At 49.3% G+C, this 16,296-nt stretch overlaps 1 protein-coding gene across 5 annotated transcripts in view; it reads right to left on the reverse strand.

The window, feature by feature from the left end:
* The window catches only part of DDC (dopa decarboxylase), a 78,095-nt gene that overhangs the window by 9,382 nt on the left and 52,417 nt on the right, over positions 1–16,296 (reverse strand). For all 5 annotated transcript variants that reach the window (XM_059397191.1, XM_059397190.1, XM_059397189.1 and 2 more), the window contains 2 exons: positions 5,748–5,824; positions 1,592–1,611 (listed from right to left, as the gene is read on the reverse strand). In XM_059397191.1, coding sequence (XP_059253174.1) covers positions 1,592–1,611; positions 5,748–5,824 — 97 coding nt within the window. The remainder of the gene's footprint in view (positions 1–1,591; positions 1,612–5,747; positions 5,825–16,296) is intronic.

A 16,296-nucleotide genomic window follows, 5' to 3' on the forward strand; every position in this document is an offset into this window, starting at 1 on the left:
CAAGGTGTTCCCAGCTCCCTCCTCTTGGTGCTGACTGTCCTCATGTCCCTCTCCTTTGACTGTCCCTTTGACTGTCCACAGCCCTGCCAAGGGGCTGCTCACCCTTTGCATCCTACACTTCCCGAACTATCCTGGTAGACGGCCCAGAATCCCAGGGTCTCCTCCATAGCCTGGAGGCTGTGACCCCCTCAGACTGGGGCTTCCAATGTCTTTGAACAAAATGATGATGTTCTATGATATTCTCTCTCTTCGTCTGCTGAGCCCAACACTCCCTTGTCAAGGAAGCGCCTGGGTTCCATGGCATTTGTCCAGAATTCATTCTAAAGGAAGAAACCTTAAAAGAGCTCCAGAGCATGTCGAAAAGGAAAGACGTCCCTACATTCCAGCTAAGATAGTAGTAAGCCTGTAGGATGGGGTCAGGGGCCCTGTAGGGCTGTGGCACAGGGAGAGGGTCAGGTGGGAGGTAGGTGACACTTGTGCCTGTGATAAGGGGATGAAAGGAACAACACTCATAGTGTGAGACTGGTGCCCCAGGCCCTTTGCATGGCCAGGGCCCAGACACAGGCTCCCACACTCCGGCTCTGTGTGTTCTTTCCTGGCGGGAATGCCCTGCATTTGTCCCATGTGACCTCTCCTACTTTGTGGAGATGCTATTCTAAGGACTAACTTAAGTGCATCAGTTTTTAGAAGACTCTAGGCTCCAAAATAATCCCCCGTCCTTCTAATCTGATCCTCTGTAAATTTCATCTGTTTATTCATTACGCGTGAAACATCTGCTGAGAATGCCCCTGTGCCTTCCCCTGCCTCCTGCTGGGGGTTGCAGTAGCACAGGATGCACATTTATCCAGGAGGACCTCCTGTGCCTGGCAAACGTCAGTGAGGGTCGGCTGCTGCCCGGACGCAGGTCCTTCAGGATCAGCAGGTGGACCCACTGAAAACTGTCCACACATGACATATAATTCGTGAGATGGCAGCACACGACGCCTGGGACTTCGTTATCACAGGGCATTCGAAATGGCATAAGGAAAAGCTGGACTACCAAGGGCTAGCTGAGGACTTGGGACATTTTCACTCAGGTCAGAAAGAGCCACTAGAAAGGAAGCAACACAATGGAGATCTGTCCCAGAACAGCAGCTCCCAGTGGTGTGCAGAACGGTTGTCCTGGTGTGTGTGGCCATCTGTGCCCTGTCTCCCCGCTAGCCTTGGGGTCTGGGAGGGAGGAAGGGGGCCTTGCTCATCTGTGAGAAGCTCAGTGCAGCACATAGCTCCTGGCTGAGAAAGGAGGCTGGCCGTCAGGATGGTGCCGTCCTCATGGGGAGACTGAATGCAGAGTTTCCTACCTCTTGCTGGAGGGGCAGGCAAGATCATTTCCTCCTAACCCAAGACCTGGAGCCGGTGGGCTGAGCAGAGCTGTCCACCTCCTGGCTTGTTTTGCTAGTTAGGACCCAGGGAGAAGGTGTCCTCTAGCATGACTCTGATCCTGAGCACAACTGGGGACAGCAGAAATGACAGCCCATGACAACACCCAACACTGGGTTCACATTTTCCATTACCTGAGACCTGGACTCAGCAAGAGATATCTTCCACTTACCCTATAGTCGGTGATAAGCCCTGGAAAAGAGAAACAAACAAGCAAAAAAAGCCATTAGACACTTTGGTTGATTACATGCCCCATCCTTCTCATTTTCAAGATACATTTCTTGTGTCTCATCCGTCATCTCTTGCACCAGACGTGAGACCACGGAGGGCTGGGCTGGGTGTGCTCTGTGGCACTTTCCATGGTGACAGATTCAAGGGGCTTTCCAGAGGGCAGGGTGCCCAGAACAAATTGGAAATGCTGGGGTACGAGTGGATTCCCATTCCTTCACTCTCTCTGCTTCTGTCAGCACAAAACCCAAGCTTTCTTCTCTTGCCCAGTAGTACTTTGGCTCTCAGATCTGTAGAGCCTTCATTGCACTCTAGTTCATGCACAGGGAGGTGGGTTTGTGGTCTACAGAATGATTAGATCATAAGACACGAATCAGACCTGTGATGCGTGTTCATGTCTGAATGCCTGGACCTTAGTCCAGAGTTTGGCACAGAGCAGATGCTGGTGAGTCACCATTGGATTCATGCCTTCATCCTGGATTCAAATGGCTTCAGATGTCTGGCTTGTCATCAGTCTCCCCTTGTGCGTAAAGCTCCAGAGCCAAGGACCTAGTCAGGGGCAGGACTCCAGCAAAGAGTCTCGGATGGGCGTTGCTGCTCGGTGGTCTTAGGTCAGCGATCAGCTGGGAATTATGAACCTGAGTGGCAGTCCTGTGTTTTGCACATCCGATCCCCCAGTGCAGGTCCAGACGAGGCATGCTGGGGCTCATCGGTGTCTCCCTTTCCCCAAGGAAGAGCCATGGTGGCTGGCCATCACAGGGCTGCCGCCGCCCCAGAGGGCAGGTGGGACAGCCATCCTCCGAATGCCGTCACCGTGCCCTCGCACACGCCTCCTCCCCGCTCCGCGGAGCGGTGTACCTTACATTTCCAAGGGATCTAAAGTTGTCAAACAAACATCGACAGCAGGGGCACCCGGCAGGGGCGCGTAGATGCACAGAATAGCAAACACCTATGTGGCATGTATGAGCACTCGGCAACAGCCTGTTAGAAACGCAGATGACCTCGTGGGTGAAGACGTCCTGGGTGAAGGCAAACCTGTGACCCTCCTGTCTAGTTCACGTCCCTGCGCCATCGCCACAGCCACGAGCCATGCAGGGCCGTTTACACCGAATCAAAACGAAATAAACTCAAACGCAGAGTTCTTCGGTCAGCCTAGCCACGTTTTGAGGGCTGACGAACCACGTGAGGCTAGTGGCCGCCACACAGACAGAGCAGGACAGAGGACATTTCCTTCTTCAGGGACGACTCCACCAGACGCAGCACTAGAGCGCGAAGTGGGTTTCCGATGCAGAAGCTTCTGTGGCTAAACACCAAGGTAAGTGAGAGAAGGAGCCTACGTCTCGGTGGCCCTGTGTCTTTAAGGACCCGCTGAAGACCGGGTCCGGCTAGGAGCTGCCCTGACACGGGTCTGCTGTGAACACGAGGAATGCAAGACCCTGTGCCAACAGTGTCCTACGACCCTGTGCCAACAGTGTCCTACGACCGCAGCTGTCCTCACGAAGCTGACTTCTTAATAAGCATCACGTGCCTAGTCAGTCTTTGCAACGACATAGGAGGGATGGGGTGTGAGCAGCTCCTCCCTGTGTCAATGGCGTGCTGTAAACGCAGCAGAAACAAACCACGCGTCCACGGGACTGGCAAGAGACGCCGCCGCAGGATGTCAGCCCATGCACTTGGGCAGTGGGCTTCTGGGGACTTCTGGGCTCACCCTTCATGCTTCTTGTTTCCAAAGGTACAGCTTTTTTAGTGAAAGAGTTTATCTGGAAAAATCTATGCAACAGGTGCATGGCCACCTGTGTGACAGAATTTTCTATCACATAAAAAAATACAAATCCTGCTTATTTGGGTCCCGGTTCCATGTCCCATGCCCGGCTGCCCCAGCTGACAAGTGTCCAAGGAGATGAATGTATAAAGACCAAGGCAGAAGCAGGGACGCATTGGGACGGCGACCGCTCCCACTGCTGCTGCCGACCACCATCCCCAGGGTCCACTGGAGTTCCAGCCGCAGGACGACTGGGTATGAGGCTCCAGGGACACAGTGGGACAACAGACATGAAGCCAGTGAGCGAGAAGGCCGCGTGACGAGACTCATGGGCCATGAAGGGACGGGAGGGCTCGGCTCCAGTGGAGAGATCTGGGAAGACCTCACCAAGCAGGAGGCTTTTGTGTAGGGCCCCCTGATGAGCAGGGGGCGTCCTAATGACCTCCAAGCGGGGCAGCAGGCTGCGGCAGCCTAGCGAGCCGAGTGCCACAACCTGAGAGGGTTGAGGAGTCTTCTTTATTACATAGGAAGGATCTTTTTAAAATGCCCTGTAGAATATTCTAAACACGGTTCATTTCAGGGAATGGGAGGCCGAGCGGCACTAGGGCTGAATCTGTGTGGATAAAAATGCCCTTACATCCGCTGGCCATAAAACCGTAAAGCTGATCTTGGTGATCTACTTGTGAAACCCAAAATGGGCCACCATCATTGTTGACTTAGAGAGCTTTGTGGGTTTGGGGGTTTTTTTGTTTTTGTTTTTGTTTTAGGGGAAAACACAAGTAACTAATATTTTTCATCTCTAACAGCCACAGCAAATACTCCAGTAAGAAACAGGCTTCCTAAAAAAAAAAAGAAGAAGAAGAAGAAGAAACAGGCTTCCTATAGAAGCAACATAAAATATGTGTCCGTACGCCTTGAGCCGTCCTCGGATGTCCTTCGTTCAACCTCATTCCAAGAGTCACTTCATTGTTTAAGGGCAACATTTTGCATTTTAACTGTCGCGATTGCAAAGATTTTTATTATCTGAACATGAGATACTTTTTTTTTTTTTTTGTAATATGGGAGCCTGGCAATCACTTCAGAATTTCAGTGTTTCATGCCAGTTCCATTTCTACAATCTAGACTTGTATTTTTTAGGGCAGTTTTAGGTCCTAAGCAAATCTGAGCAGAGTGTGGGGTCTGCAAGCATCAACGGGGATACATGTCTGCACTCCACCTGAAAACAATTCCTAAACAGTTCTAAGTATGTTCTTAAAACTGTAAAAATATAGAGCAAATTAAGAAAATTCACATGTAATTACAACTGTAAGTACTATTCACATTTGGAAAATTTTCATTGCATGCTTTTCAAAAGGAAAAAAAAAATTTTTTCTATTGCTGTCTGGGATCATTCTCCTAAATATTTGATTCTTATTTCTTTGGTAAGAATCTCAGGGGCACCTGGGTGGCTTCGTGGGTTATGTGTCTGCCTTGGGCTCAGGTCATGATCCCAGGGTCCTGGGATCAAGTCCCAGCTCTGGCTCCCTGCTCAGTGGGGAACCTGCTTCTCCCTCTGCCTCTGCCCCTCCTCCATGCTCGTGCTTTCTCTCTTTCTCAAATAAATAAATAAAACCTTTTAAAATGGAAAAAAACATCTCAGAGGAATCTATATTTCCACTCCCTCACCACCCCTCGTGGCTCGATCTGTACTAACTGACGATGTGACGTTTGGCTGTGACCTAGGACAGCAGCCAGACAAAAGGAGCTATTCTGTGTTTTCTAGGAATTGCTCTGTCTGTGCTGGGGAATGTTCTGCTCCTCACCATGACGCAAGCACCTGGCCATGTCCCTTCTCGGCCCCAGTCTTCGGGAAGCCCAGAGCCAGGATGCAGGCCTGGAGATGGCTTGGGTCCCACCAGGGATGATGGGCACAAAGGGCAGGTCTACAGACCCAACAGGTGAGAGACACATGGACGCGCTGATCCTGCCCAGGCATCATCAGGGTTTCACTTCACGCCCCGAGCCCCCAGCGCACCCCGTGTCCCCCTGGTGGTGTTGGTGTGAGTGGACACACCCTTAGAGAGACAGTAGGGCAGTCATGCTCTCAAAGGTCCTACACAGGAGGGGTCCACACCCGTAGAGACAGCAATGCGGTGCCCACCCCCAGCCCCATGGGCTCCTCCCCGGCTCCTGCATTGAGGCGGCCAGAGGTCCCTTCAGTAACCCCCAACCCCAGGAAGCAGCGGCTCCCAGAGGTTGGTCCCCAAAGACGCGAATCTTCCTCTCTGGCTTCCAGGAGAAACGCGGCTCTGTTGAAAACAAACCCAGAAAGTCGCAGAAAACCAGGCTCCTGGCCTACCTGAGTCCTGATGGCTGTGCTTCAGGTAGAGGGGGTCCAGCTTAAAGGCCCCTATCAGGTCTGTCCTCTTCTTCACCCTGGTTCAAGAGGACAAAGGACGGTGCTTAATGAGGAAGACCCTTGAATGGGCCCCCATGGACCTTCCCTCCTGGTCCCTGTTCCAGTGGGCTCAGCGCAGACACACCTGCTTCGAGACCCTTCCTGAGGCCCAGCCCGTCAGCATGTCCCTCACCTGTGTGCCCACCATCCCCAACTCCATTACAATAAAACATTAATCTCCAGGACTCCAAGCACCTGAGGGGGCCAGCTAATAAAAAAAACAAATACTTGTTTTTCATCGTGGGTTCCTGACACCCAGCCGCTAAAACCCTTGGAAGCTCTGAAGGGTAAGAAAGGCTCCCGTAGGCCAATGAGAGGCTCCGTGACTAGGGCTGCCTGGGGAGCTGCAGGATGGGGCTGGGGGCCCGAAAAACCAAGTCGATTTGAGGGTGAGATGCTGAGCCCTACGCCCAACCTCTGGGGAACCATGGGGACAGGCAAGGACTGAGACTGAGTTCGTGATCAATAGCCAGCAATTCAATCTATCATAAGTATGCAGTGAGGAACGGCGTTGCTGAAATCATCAATGTGCAGGGACTGAGCCCTTCCCTGGGGGAGGACAGGAAAGCTCCATGTCCTCCACACACACTTGTTTTCTTTATAATAAATCAGTAAATGAGGTGCCTGGGTGGCTCAGTCAGTTAAGTGTCTGACTCTTGGTTTCGGCTCAGGTCATGATCTCAAGGTCGTGAGAGCTGGCTGGTCATCAGGCTTCCTGCTCAGCGACGGTCTGCTTGCCCCCTCACTCTGTTCCTCCCGTTCATGTTCTCTCTTTCTCTCAAATAAATAAATAAATAAATACATAAATAAAATTTTCTTAAAAAAATAAATCGGTAGACCTAAGAGAGGTGCCTTCCTGAGTCCTATGAGCTATTCTAGCAGATTATCAAGTCTGAAGGAGCAGGGGATTCCTGGGAGGCCCCAGCTTTACAAGAAGTTGGATAGAAGTACGGGCCCCTCGGACCCACGACTTGTGAAATGGAGCCCATCTACCTGTGGGGTCTGCGATAATTCCAGATACTGAGCGTTGGAATGGAATCCCAGTATGGGACACCCAACTGGTGTCTGCAGAGCCGGTGAACGGATGTCAGGAGAGGAAAGCTAGGAGGGGCGCACGCATCCCTGCTCTCGGTCCAGACCTAGCACTGGCCTCACAAGTGTGTGGGGGATGCACAGAAGCTAAAGGTGAGAAGGTCGTCCCACATGAGACGCCCTCAGACTCCGGACACAGTGACGGTCCCAGAGAGCTTGGGTTGGATCTCGTATCTGGGCTGGCACGGGAGGTCTGAGCTTTACGATAATGGCCTCTCTGCCTGGTCTGGCCGGCGCGGACACCATCTCGCAGCAGTGTGATGGCAAACAGGCTGTCCAAAGGGCAAACTGGAGAAGACATATCAGTCTGATGGTCACGTATGCTTGAAAGCAAATACGACATGATGAGAGTCTACAAGATAAAACCGGGCGACGAAAGACTGAGGCAAGATGTGGCTCACCAGCGAGGAGGGAGGGAAGAGGCCAGATTTACGCAGGAGAGTCATTCAAGTGCTGTTTCTACAAAAGGTCAAAGACAGACTCTGTCAGTAAGCAACAGTGAGCCGTCCGGGGCATGAGTGACTTTGACCCTGGACAAGAAATTGGATCGCACCTGACCTGAGGCACGTGTACGCAGGAATTCGAGGCAACTTCCCCCCCAGCAGCCTATGAGGATGTCCCCTAAGAGCTTTCTCGGGTCTCCCTGAACTGGCGAAAGCTCTGCACTCAGCCTTAGAGAGGAACAGAATGACGCACAGGGTAGAACTCCGACCTCCACACAAGAAGATCGTATCGCCCTTTCCACCCAGGCCCACCACGACCTTGGAGCGCTGCCTTCGTAATGCAAACGTGTTCGGGGTTCAAGCCCCACAAGAGGGCGGACATCATGATATGTCCACCTCACAGTTCAGTGGGTGGCTCTATCCCCTCCCGGTGCTTGGAGGAGGCCACGTGGCGCACGTGGTTCTACCCCTGCAGAGTTCTACCACACATAATCTTCCATACAAAGTCCCACGTAATCTGTGGTATCATTTTGCTTTTCTTTCTTCCTTCCTTCCTTTCTCTTTCTTTCTGTCTTTTCTTTTCTTCTCTTTTTTTGAGATTTATTTCTTTATTTTAGAGACACAGACAGAGTGCCCATGTGGGTGGGGGGAGGGGCAGAGGGAGACACTAGATCCTCAAGCAGACTCCATGCTGGGCGCAGACCGTCCCCCCCACAGGACTCCATCTGATGTCCCTGAGGTGGTGACCTGAGCCGAAATCAAGCCTCCGCGGCCTCACCCAGGGAGCCACTCAGGCATCCCCTGCACGTTTCTAAACATGAACAGAAGCTGTTTCGAGATGAACGGCGTCATTGTCTGTGTATTTTCCACGGACCTGCTTTTTGTCTCCCAGCTGTCCTCCTGCTCTTCTGACCCAGGCTTCCGTGTAGATCTAGTTCACTTGGCCACCTCACTGGACGGCCCCACCCGCAGACCACAGGCTGTCCACTCTCCTCTTGCTTGTCCCTCGTCGTGAGCCAGACCGCACTGCCCGCCCCCAACCCCCCAACCCCCCCGGTGCCCTGGAGGACAGCGCCTGGGACTCATGTCCGGTCACAGAACGGGGATGGGGAGGCCGTGTCCGAGGCAGCGCGGCCTCGAGCTCCTCTGGTTCCGCGTCCGGGACACCAGCCAGTGCAGGGGACATCATCGGACCGGACCGACAATGTCCCCGGCGGGATTTTAATGCGTATTTCTGACTTCTAAGGATGCGGAGTCACCTTGCATTTGTGACGCTCCCCTGCTGTTTCCTTCCGGTGAAAAACCATTTTTTGTTCCTTTTCCTACCAGGTCACCTGCGTTAGATCAGAGAAGCTGCAGAAGGAGCAGGGAAGACAATCCCAGTCCCCGCGGGCTGGTTCTGAGCGGTCCCCTCTGGTCTGTGCTCCGCCGTGTCCGGCTTGAGCTATGCTGGCTGCTCCTGGACACAATGCTGGAGGTTGGATGGGGCACGACCCCGCCACGCTGTTCTCAGACTTTTTCCCTTGGCTCTTCTGGGCCCCCGTAAATCTTAGGCTCAGCTTCACTGAGTGCCAAAAACACACCCAGCCAGATGTTTACTCGGGTGTTACTGGGCTCTGACGCTCAGCCTCCCTCTCCAGAGCACAGCACACCCCTCATTCAGCGAGGACGTCGGATGGGCTTCCAAATCCTGTGTATTTCCTCCCCAAGAATCTTCACAACTTATGGTCTTTTGGTACCTTCCTTTGTCCTAACCTTATGTCTTATCCTGCTATTATAAAGGGTATTTCTTTATTTACAATTTACAGTACTGCAAAATTGTGCAAATATTATAAATTTTACAAAATTACAATACTGTAAAGACACAGTATTTACCATACTACATACAATTTTAAAAAACTACCCATGCTGACATGCCTGGGTGGCTGTCAGTTACGTGTCCCTCTTGGTTTTGGCTTAGGTCATGATCTGGCATTGGGTTTCACCCCAGCACGGAGTCCGCCAGGGGATTCTCTCTCTCTTTCCTTCTGCCCCTCCCTCCCCATTATACATGCTGTTTATTGTATATGTAAAGCCTTCATGATGTATGTCTAGAAATTTTGTTGTGTTTTTCTAATACTTTAATTAATTTTTTTTTTCTGCAGGCAGTCATCATCTGAGAATAATGGGAGTTTTGTGGCTTCTGTTGTAATCCTTATACTTTTACTTCCTTATGTCTCTTTCTACGCAGGCTGGGAGAGCAGGTATTGAACTGAACATGAATTAGAGGAGCTTTATTCTTCCCTGATCTTAAATGGCATCCTTCAATATGTCACCATTAAGAATGGGCTTACTATAGTTTTTTTTGGTAGATAGCTTTCATCAGAATAAAAAGTTCGCTTCCGTTCCTATTTTACTAAAATTTTTGTTTGCTGAAATTGAATTGAATCAAGAACTGCACTTGAAGCTTTTTCTGCACCTACTATGATGACTCTCTTCCCCTTGGCTTTTTACACAGCATATGACATTTTAAAACCTTCTAATATTTTTAAACCACCCCACATCCCTGGAATAAATACATTTGGGTCATGATATACAGTCTTGTTTCCTTTAAACATCATTGAATTTTATATGCTAATATTTGATGTCAAGATTCTCATATTTAAATCTGTGAGCAAATAAACTTTGTGCTTTTTTCTCGCTTTTCTTTTCTTTCTCCATAGCTTTTTTCCCCAGCTTCTCATCCAGTTTTGGAATCCAATGAACCTGAACTTCATGGCATGAGAGCGAGCGTGCGTGATCCTTGCTGCCCTCTGTGAAGTCCGCTCATGATTAAACTGACATGCTTAACAGCTTGGTAGCGTTTGCTGCTGGGAGAATTTGGAAGCTCTTGTTGAGTGAGAAAATTAACTTTTGATGGATAATAATTTTGTTAATAACTATATCAAATATAGCCATGTTAAGAAGAGCTGTATATAATCATCTTTAATAGCTGTAAGATTTCGGGCACCTGGGTGGCTCAGTTGGTTAAGTGCTGCCTTTGGCTCAGGTCATGATCCCAGGGTCCTGGGATCAAACCCCGATATTGTGCTCCCAGCTCAATGGGAGTCTGCTTCTCTCTCTACCCCTCCCCACTGCTTGTGTTCCCTCTCTCACTGTGTCTTTTTCTGTCAAATAAATGGATAAAATCCTTAAAAATAAAAAGCTGTATGATTTTTTGGTTTATTTATCCACTCTCTTTCTTCTGGGGTCAGTTTTGTTCACATGTGTTTGTGGTTGTTGCATGTGGACAATGTCGGGCATGATGTTGACAGGGTCGTAGAAGGAAGGCTGTTGAAACAGATGTGTGCAGGCATACACACACATGTGCTCACGGGCAAACAGGGAAGTGGCCTGTGGAGGCCGCAGAGCCCTCTCACTCGGAATGGGCCTCATGGTGAGGACGGTGTCTCCCTGACTTCAGACACATTCCTGAGAGACAGTTCTAAGAGGAGAGGACTCCTGCCTTGTACGAAAATCTGCATTGTCTTTCTCTAACCCTACAACACTGTGTGAGTGTGTGAGTCTCACGGAATGAGGGCTCCTATTATGTCCTGGTGCCAGCAAAGGAGAAAAGCCTTCAGGATGGGAAAGGGCCCTGGGGCCGAAGTACAAAGAAACCAAAAAGATCCACAGAAAACTGTGCATTAATGCTTATAAAACAAGTTCAAGGGATGCCTGGGTGGCTCAGTTGTTTAGGCGGCTGCTTTCGGCTTGGGTCATGATCTCAGGGTCCTATGATTGAGTCCTGCATCAGGCTCCTTGCTCAGTGGGGAGCCTGCTTCTCCCTCTATTTCTGCCTTCGACTCTACCTGCCTATGTTCTCTCTCTCTCTCTGACAAATAAATAAATAAAATCTTAAAAACAAAGCAAAAAAACAAGTTCTAGCATCCAACCTTGCCTTAACAGAGTAATGGACCATCTTCCCAAGAAACTAAACTTCGGAAGAAATCCAGTGTAACAGAAGAGTGCAAAATCTATAAAACTACTTGTGATAAAACTCAAATTTTATTTGTAAAAAGACACCAAGCCTCTTTCTAAAGGGAGAGGAATACATGCCCTTGGCATATGTGCACTCTGAGGCTTTCTTTGGAGAAAATCTGATGTTAAGCAGATACTAAGGTCTGGGCAGAATGGCTCATATTTACAAGATTCAAATGAATAATAAAAAACTTATGAACAGAATAATGAAATCATTATGAAATGTATTTACTATGCTTATAATGATTGCAAGTTTTTGAGACTCCAATTATCTTGTCCATTTCAATATTTAGAGAAAATAACCAATATGTTTACTTTAAATTATAGACTAACCATTGGTAAAATTGCATTACACAAAAGAGAGACTCTTCTGATTTTAAAGAATACAAACAGCCAGAGAGAGCACTAAAACACATGGACACACACAAATTTATATCATACTTGTTGTACTAGCAAAAGTTTAGATATATCTATAAAAAATTTGGAATTTAGGATTGTTTGTTCTCAGCTCTTAGGGATCTAATGGGATGCCTATCCTTTCTGAAACCTGGTTCTTAGAAATGTCTTATTACCTGTTTCCTATTGTGTTGACACTGCATTTTACCGCAATAAGCTCTTAGAATAGCAAAACCTTCATACTGGAGTCCATAGATATTTGGGACAGTACAAAGGAGCCTCAGGGTAGACTCTCAACTTTCATTCTCTATGCACTGCCTGGCACCATATTGCAAGATATTGCCTTCTCTTATGTTACCCACAAATATACAGGGCCCCCTCCCCTGGTAGCTGGGGCAAGCGTGCTCAGCGGACCCACAGCTCAGGCAGGCAAACGGGAGGGAGGCAGCAGTCCCTCTCTTCCTCTGTGGCCTGCTGCTGTCGGTGCCTGGGCTCAAATCCAGGACTATTTTCAGTAGAGAGAAAGTGGAACCAGTTCACAGCTGGAACAAAAATGGAAACACAACGGGACCTGATTTTGCCTCATTCCCACCCAAAACCAGCTCTCATTCTCTAATTCCTTCTCCTTCCATCCAGAACAATTCTAATGAGCTTCATGCTCTTTCCTGCGTGTTTATAAAATGCATATAGATCTTCACATGTGTATTCTTTTTTGGTTTTTTGGGTAAGATTTTATTTATTTATTTGATAGAGAGCACAAGCAGTGGGGAGTGGCAGGCAGAGGGAGACGCTGAGGAGGGAGCCCGATGCGGAGCTTGATCCCAGGACCCTGGAATTATGACTTGGGCTGAAGATAGACGCTTAAGCCACTGAGCCACCCAGATGCCCTAGTGCATGGATCCTTAATTTGCATCCTGTGAGATTCATAATTCTCTGATTCTTTTTGCTCAGGACTATGGTTTTGTTTTGTTTTGTTCTGGTTTTTTTTTGTTTTTTTTTAGAGAGAGAGACAGAGAACACGATTCGGGGGGAGGGGCAGAGAGAGGAGGAGAAGGAGAATCTTAAGCAGGCTCCGTGTCCAGCACAGAGCCCAATGCAGGGCTTGATCCCCCAACCGTGAGGTCAGGACAGCCAAAATCACCAGTCAGACGCTCAACCAACTGAGCCATCCAGATGTCCCTACTCAGCATTAGTTTTTAAAACTTGACCACATTGCCATTAAACATTTGTGGCTCTCGCCTGGAGAACTGTGAGCCCATAAGCAGAACCGGTTGTCTCATCTGTAAAATAGGGATGACAATTCCCATACCAGCTCAGCTGCCGTACAGCTATAATCCTTAAAGTGTGTGTGCTCCAAGAGCCTGGCGTTCATCTGTGCACAAGGCCAGGCTGGTGGCAGGACTGAGTGTGGAGGCCAGCCGGGCTGAGTCTGGCAGGAAGGCATGTGTCCCACCCAGGACTGTTCAGTCCCGCACCTTTGACCTACACAAACGATGCTGTAAGGGCTCACATTAATTAGTGAGTCATGAAAAAGTTGTAATTTTAAATGTGGAGAGCTGATTTAAAACAAATTTAAATCCACATGGACCACGTAAATGGTCTTTGGTGGCTTGCACCTGAGTTCACTGTTGTGCACACAGCTGTCACAGGGCCTTTGCATGGATGGTCCCCTCGCGCCACCCCCCAACAATCCCAGCCTGGGTACTTTGACTGCTTGGTCAGTCACCTCACATGGCCTTTTGTCAAAGGCAATGTCACCAAAAAGACTTTCTGTGACCTTTCTCTCTGCAATAACCTGGTGATGAATGAATGGGACCATGGAGGCATCTCCCTCATATATTTCCCCCTACCTTCCAGCTCCTAGGCCCCCCAAACTTCTTACCTGAACCTCTGCCCTCTCTCTTCCCAAACCCTTCCCCCAGTGGACCTCAATCTACAATGGCCTGTACTTGATTTTGTGTAGTTTCTTGTTTTACTTTGGCTCCACGTCATTTACTGGAAACTCTGTCCCAAGGCTGAGACCCCTAGGACACAGAGACAACACCGCTCTGGTCCCAGCTCCAGGGTGCTCAACACCAAATGCTTTCCAATGAAGTCACGACCTTTCCTCCTCCTCGTTGCTCTTGATTTGGATGGGGCTGACCCCCAACTCGGACACTGTTCTGCCAGCATCTCCACTGTGCAGCCCCCGTGGTGGGGACGGCTGTGGGAAGAGCCATCTGCAAGCAAGGCGATTCTAATTATCATCCCTGCCGAAAGGAGAAAGCAACTTCTCTGTAGGAAACAAAACCACAACAAAACACAGCAACAATAACAGAAACCAAAAAAACAAAAACCACACAATAAACAACAGCAACAACAACAACAACAGCACACACACACACACACACACACACACACACACAAGGGGTGCTTGGGTATAGTGAGATCAGAATAAAACCCAAGTTTGATAAGAATCAGATAAGCCGACCAGGACGTACCTGGCATAATTAAGGTTCCTATGTAGGGTTTGAAATCCCTGAATGTCAGCCTTACGGTTTTATCTCATAATTTCTCGCGAGCACCACTATGCACTGAGCTGTGTCCCCCTCCCCAAAATTCAGAGGTTGGAGCCCTAACTCCTTGAATGTGGCCGCATGTGAACACGGGGTCTTTAAAGAGCCAAAATGAGTCAAAATGAGGTCACATGCCCAGGTCCTAATCCAACGTGACTGGTGTGTCACCAGTGTCCTTACAAGAGGACCCAGAAGGGACACTGCCATCGGCACACCACAAAGAGGCATCCGCAGAAACCAGCACTGGCTGCCCCTTGGTCTCTGGCGTCCAGCCTCCAGAGTCATGAGGAAATAAGTCTCTGTGTCACAGAGTTCCTAGCGCGGTGGCTGACATAACGGACAGCAGCCGTCTTTATGCTGAAATGCAAATCCTTCAACATCAGATCCTGTCCCGTGTTTATGAAATTGTGGGATGAACCCTGGGGTCTCCGGAGAGGACAGATTTCCCCACATGCGTGAAATCACCTTGAAATCCTCGACAACTGTTCTGTCCAGGACCCCAGCTGCTCAGGACCCAGAAAGCACATCCTCTCTCACAATTCGAACCGTGAGGCATGCCTTCAGGCTCTCAGATCCACAGGGGGGAGGCAGAGAGTTTCTCAAGCACTGATTCCCGTCTTCTCCATGGACCACCTACTGACTGCCCTTCTCTAGGGCAAAATTGCGAATACCAGAGTTCACCCTGACATTTAACGTGTAATTTTATTTGGCAGACAATAAGCCTCGCCTCTGTCCTTCTCCTGGTGACATGGCCTCACCCCTGCACTCCCTGCGGGTCTCTCCCACAGGTCACCTCACAGCAGCTTTGGTCACACCACCCCGTGACGGGCTCAGACCCTTCTCCCCCACGCCATGGACACAACCGTCCTCTCTCGTTCTTAATTGATATACTAGCTTTTTGGACCCAAGGACGGGAGGCCACATTTTTGTATTTATCCTTATCACAGATTAACGTCTGATCACAGATCATGTCCCCAAATGCTTGACCCTGAGATCAAGGCCTGTGCTGAGATCAAGAGTCAAGACGCTTAACCGACTGAGCCCCCCAGACCTCCCTTAAACATCTACACCTGAAATGATTATTTTGCCCAGGTAAGGAGTGAAATGTGTGGGTGAACCACAAGCCCCTCTGGCCAGCACCACCCAGCAGCCCTCCTGGTCCCCATCGCTTCACCCCCGACAACCCTCCAGGCTGTTTGTGTGACTTTCTTGGTCTGACACCTTGCTGGCCGCTAAGGACACCGTGGGCTCCCCGGTCTGCTCACACTGAGGCCACCACCCCTCCCCAAAACAGAGGCAGCACGGCCCCTTCTGGCTCTGTGCCAGCAATGTGTCCAGGACCCACAATCTGACCAAATATACCATCAGATCAGAATTACATTTCAGTCCCAATTAAAGCTCAAAAAAAGGGGCTTCTGACACACTGCACATGCTATTCTTCAATTGTTCCGCATTCAATAAAATAGACAAACGCAGCCCTGAGAGTACAAAGGAACACGGACGTGCACAGACTGTATAGCTTGTAGAGATCCTTACTCGTGTTTTATACTGAGCTACGTCTGCAATGCTCATACCCACACGGGCTTTAAAAGCACATATCAAAGTTTGGGTCAAAGGCTGACCAAAAAAAAAAAAAAGGAATGGATTTGAACTTTTTTTTTTAGTAAAGCACTGAAAATGTGATTTTATCTTTGGGTGAAATAGTCAAAAAAAGCCCGGATCTCTCAGTAAACAGGAAGAACAGACCTTGGGTGGGGTGGGTGAGAACTGCTTTCTTCATCCCGCCAAAGTGAAAACCATTCACTCAATTACACGTGAATGATTTTGCACAAAATTCGTGCAAAGCACCCCGTCTGCAATCTAAAGGTTGATGAACCTTCTTCCTCCCGTAATGAACGTAGCCGAACCAGCTTCCACTCTCCCCACACCACTCCCAGTGACCTCTGTTTCTTTGAACATCATCTA

Source organism: Mustela nigripes, chromosome 4 (genome assembly GCF_022355385.1).
Source record: "Mustela nigripes isolate SB6536 chromosome 4, MUSNIG.SB6536, whole genome shotgun sequence".
NCBI classification, from domain to species: domain Eukaryota; kingdom Metazoa; phylum Chordata; class Mammalia; order Carnivora; family Mustelidae; genus Mustela; species Mustela nigripes.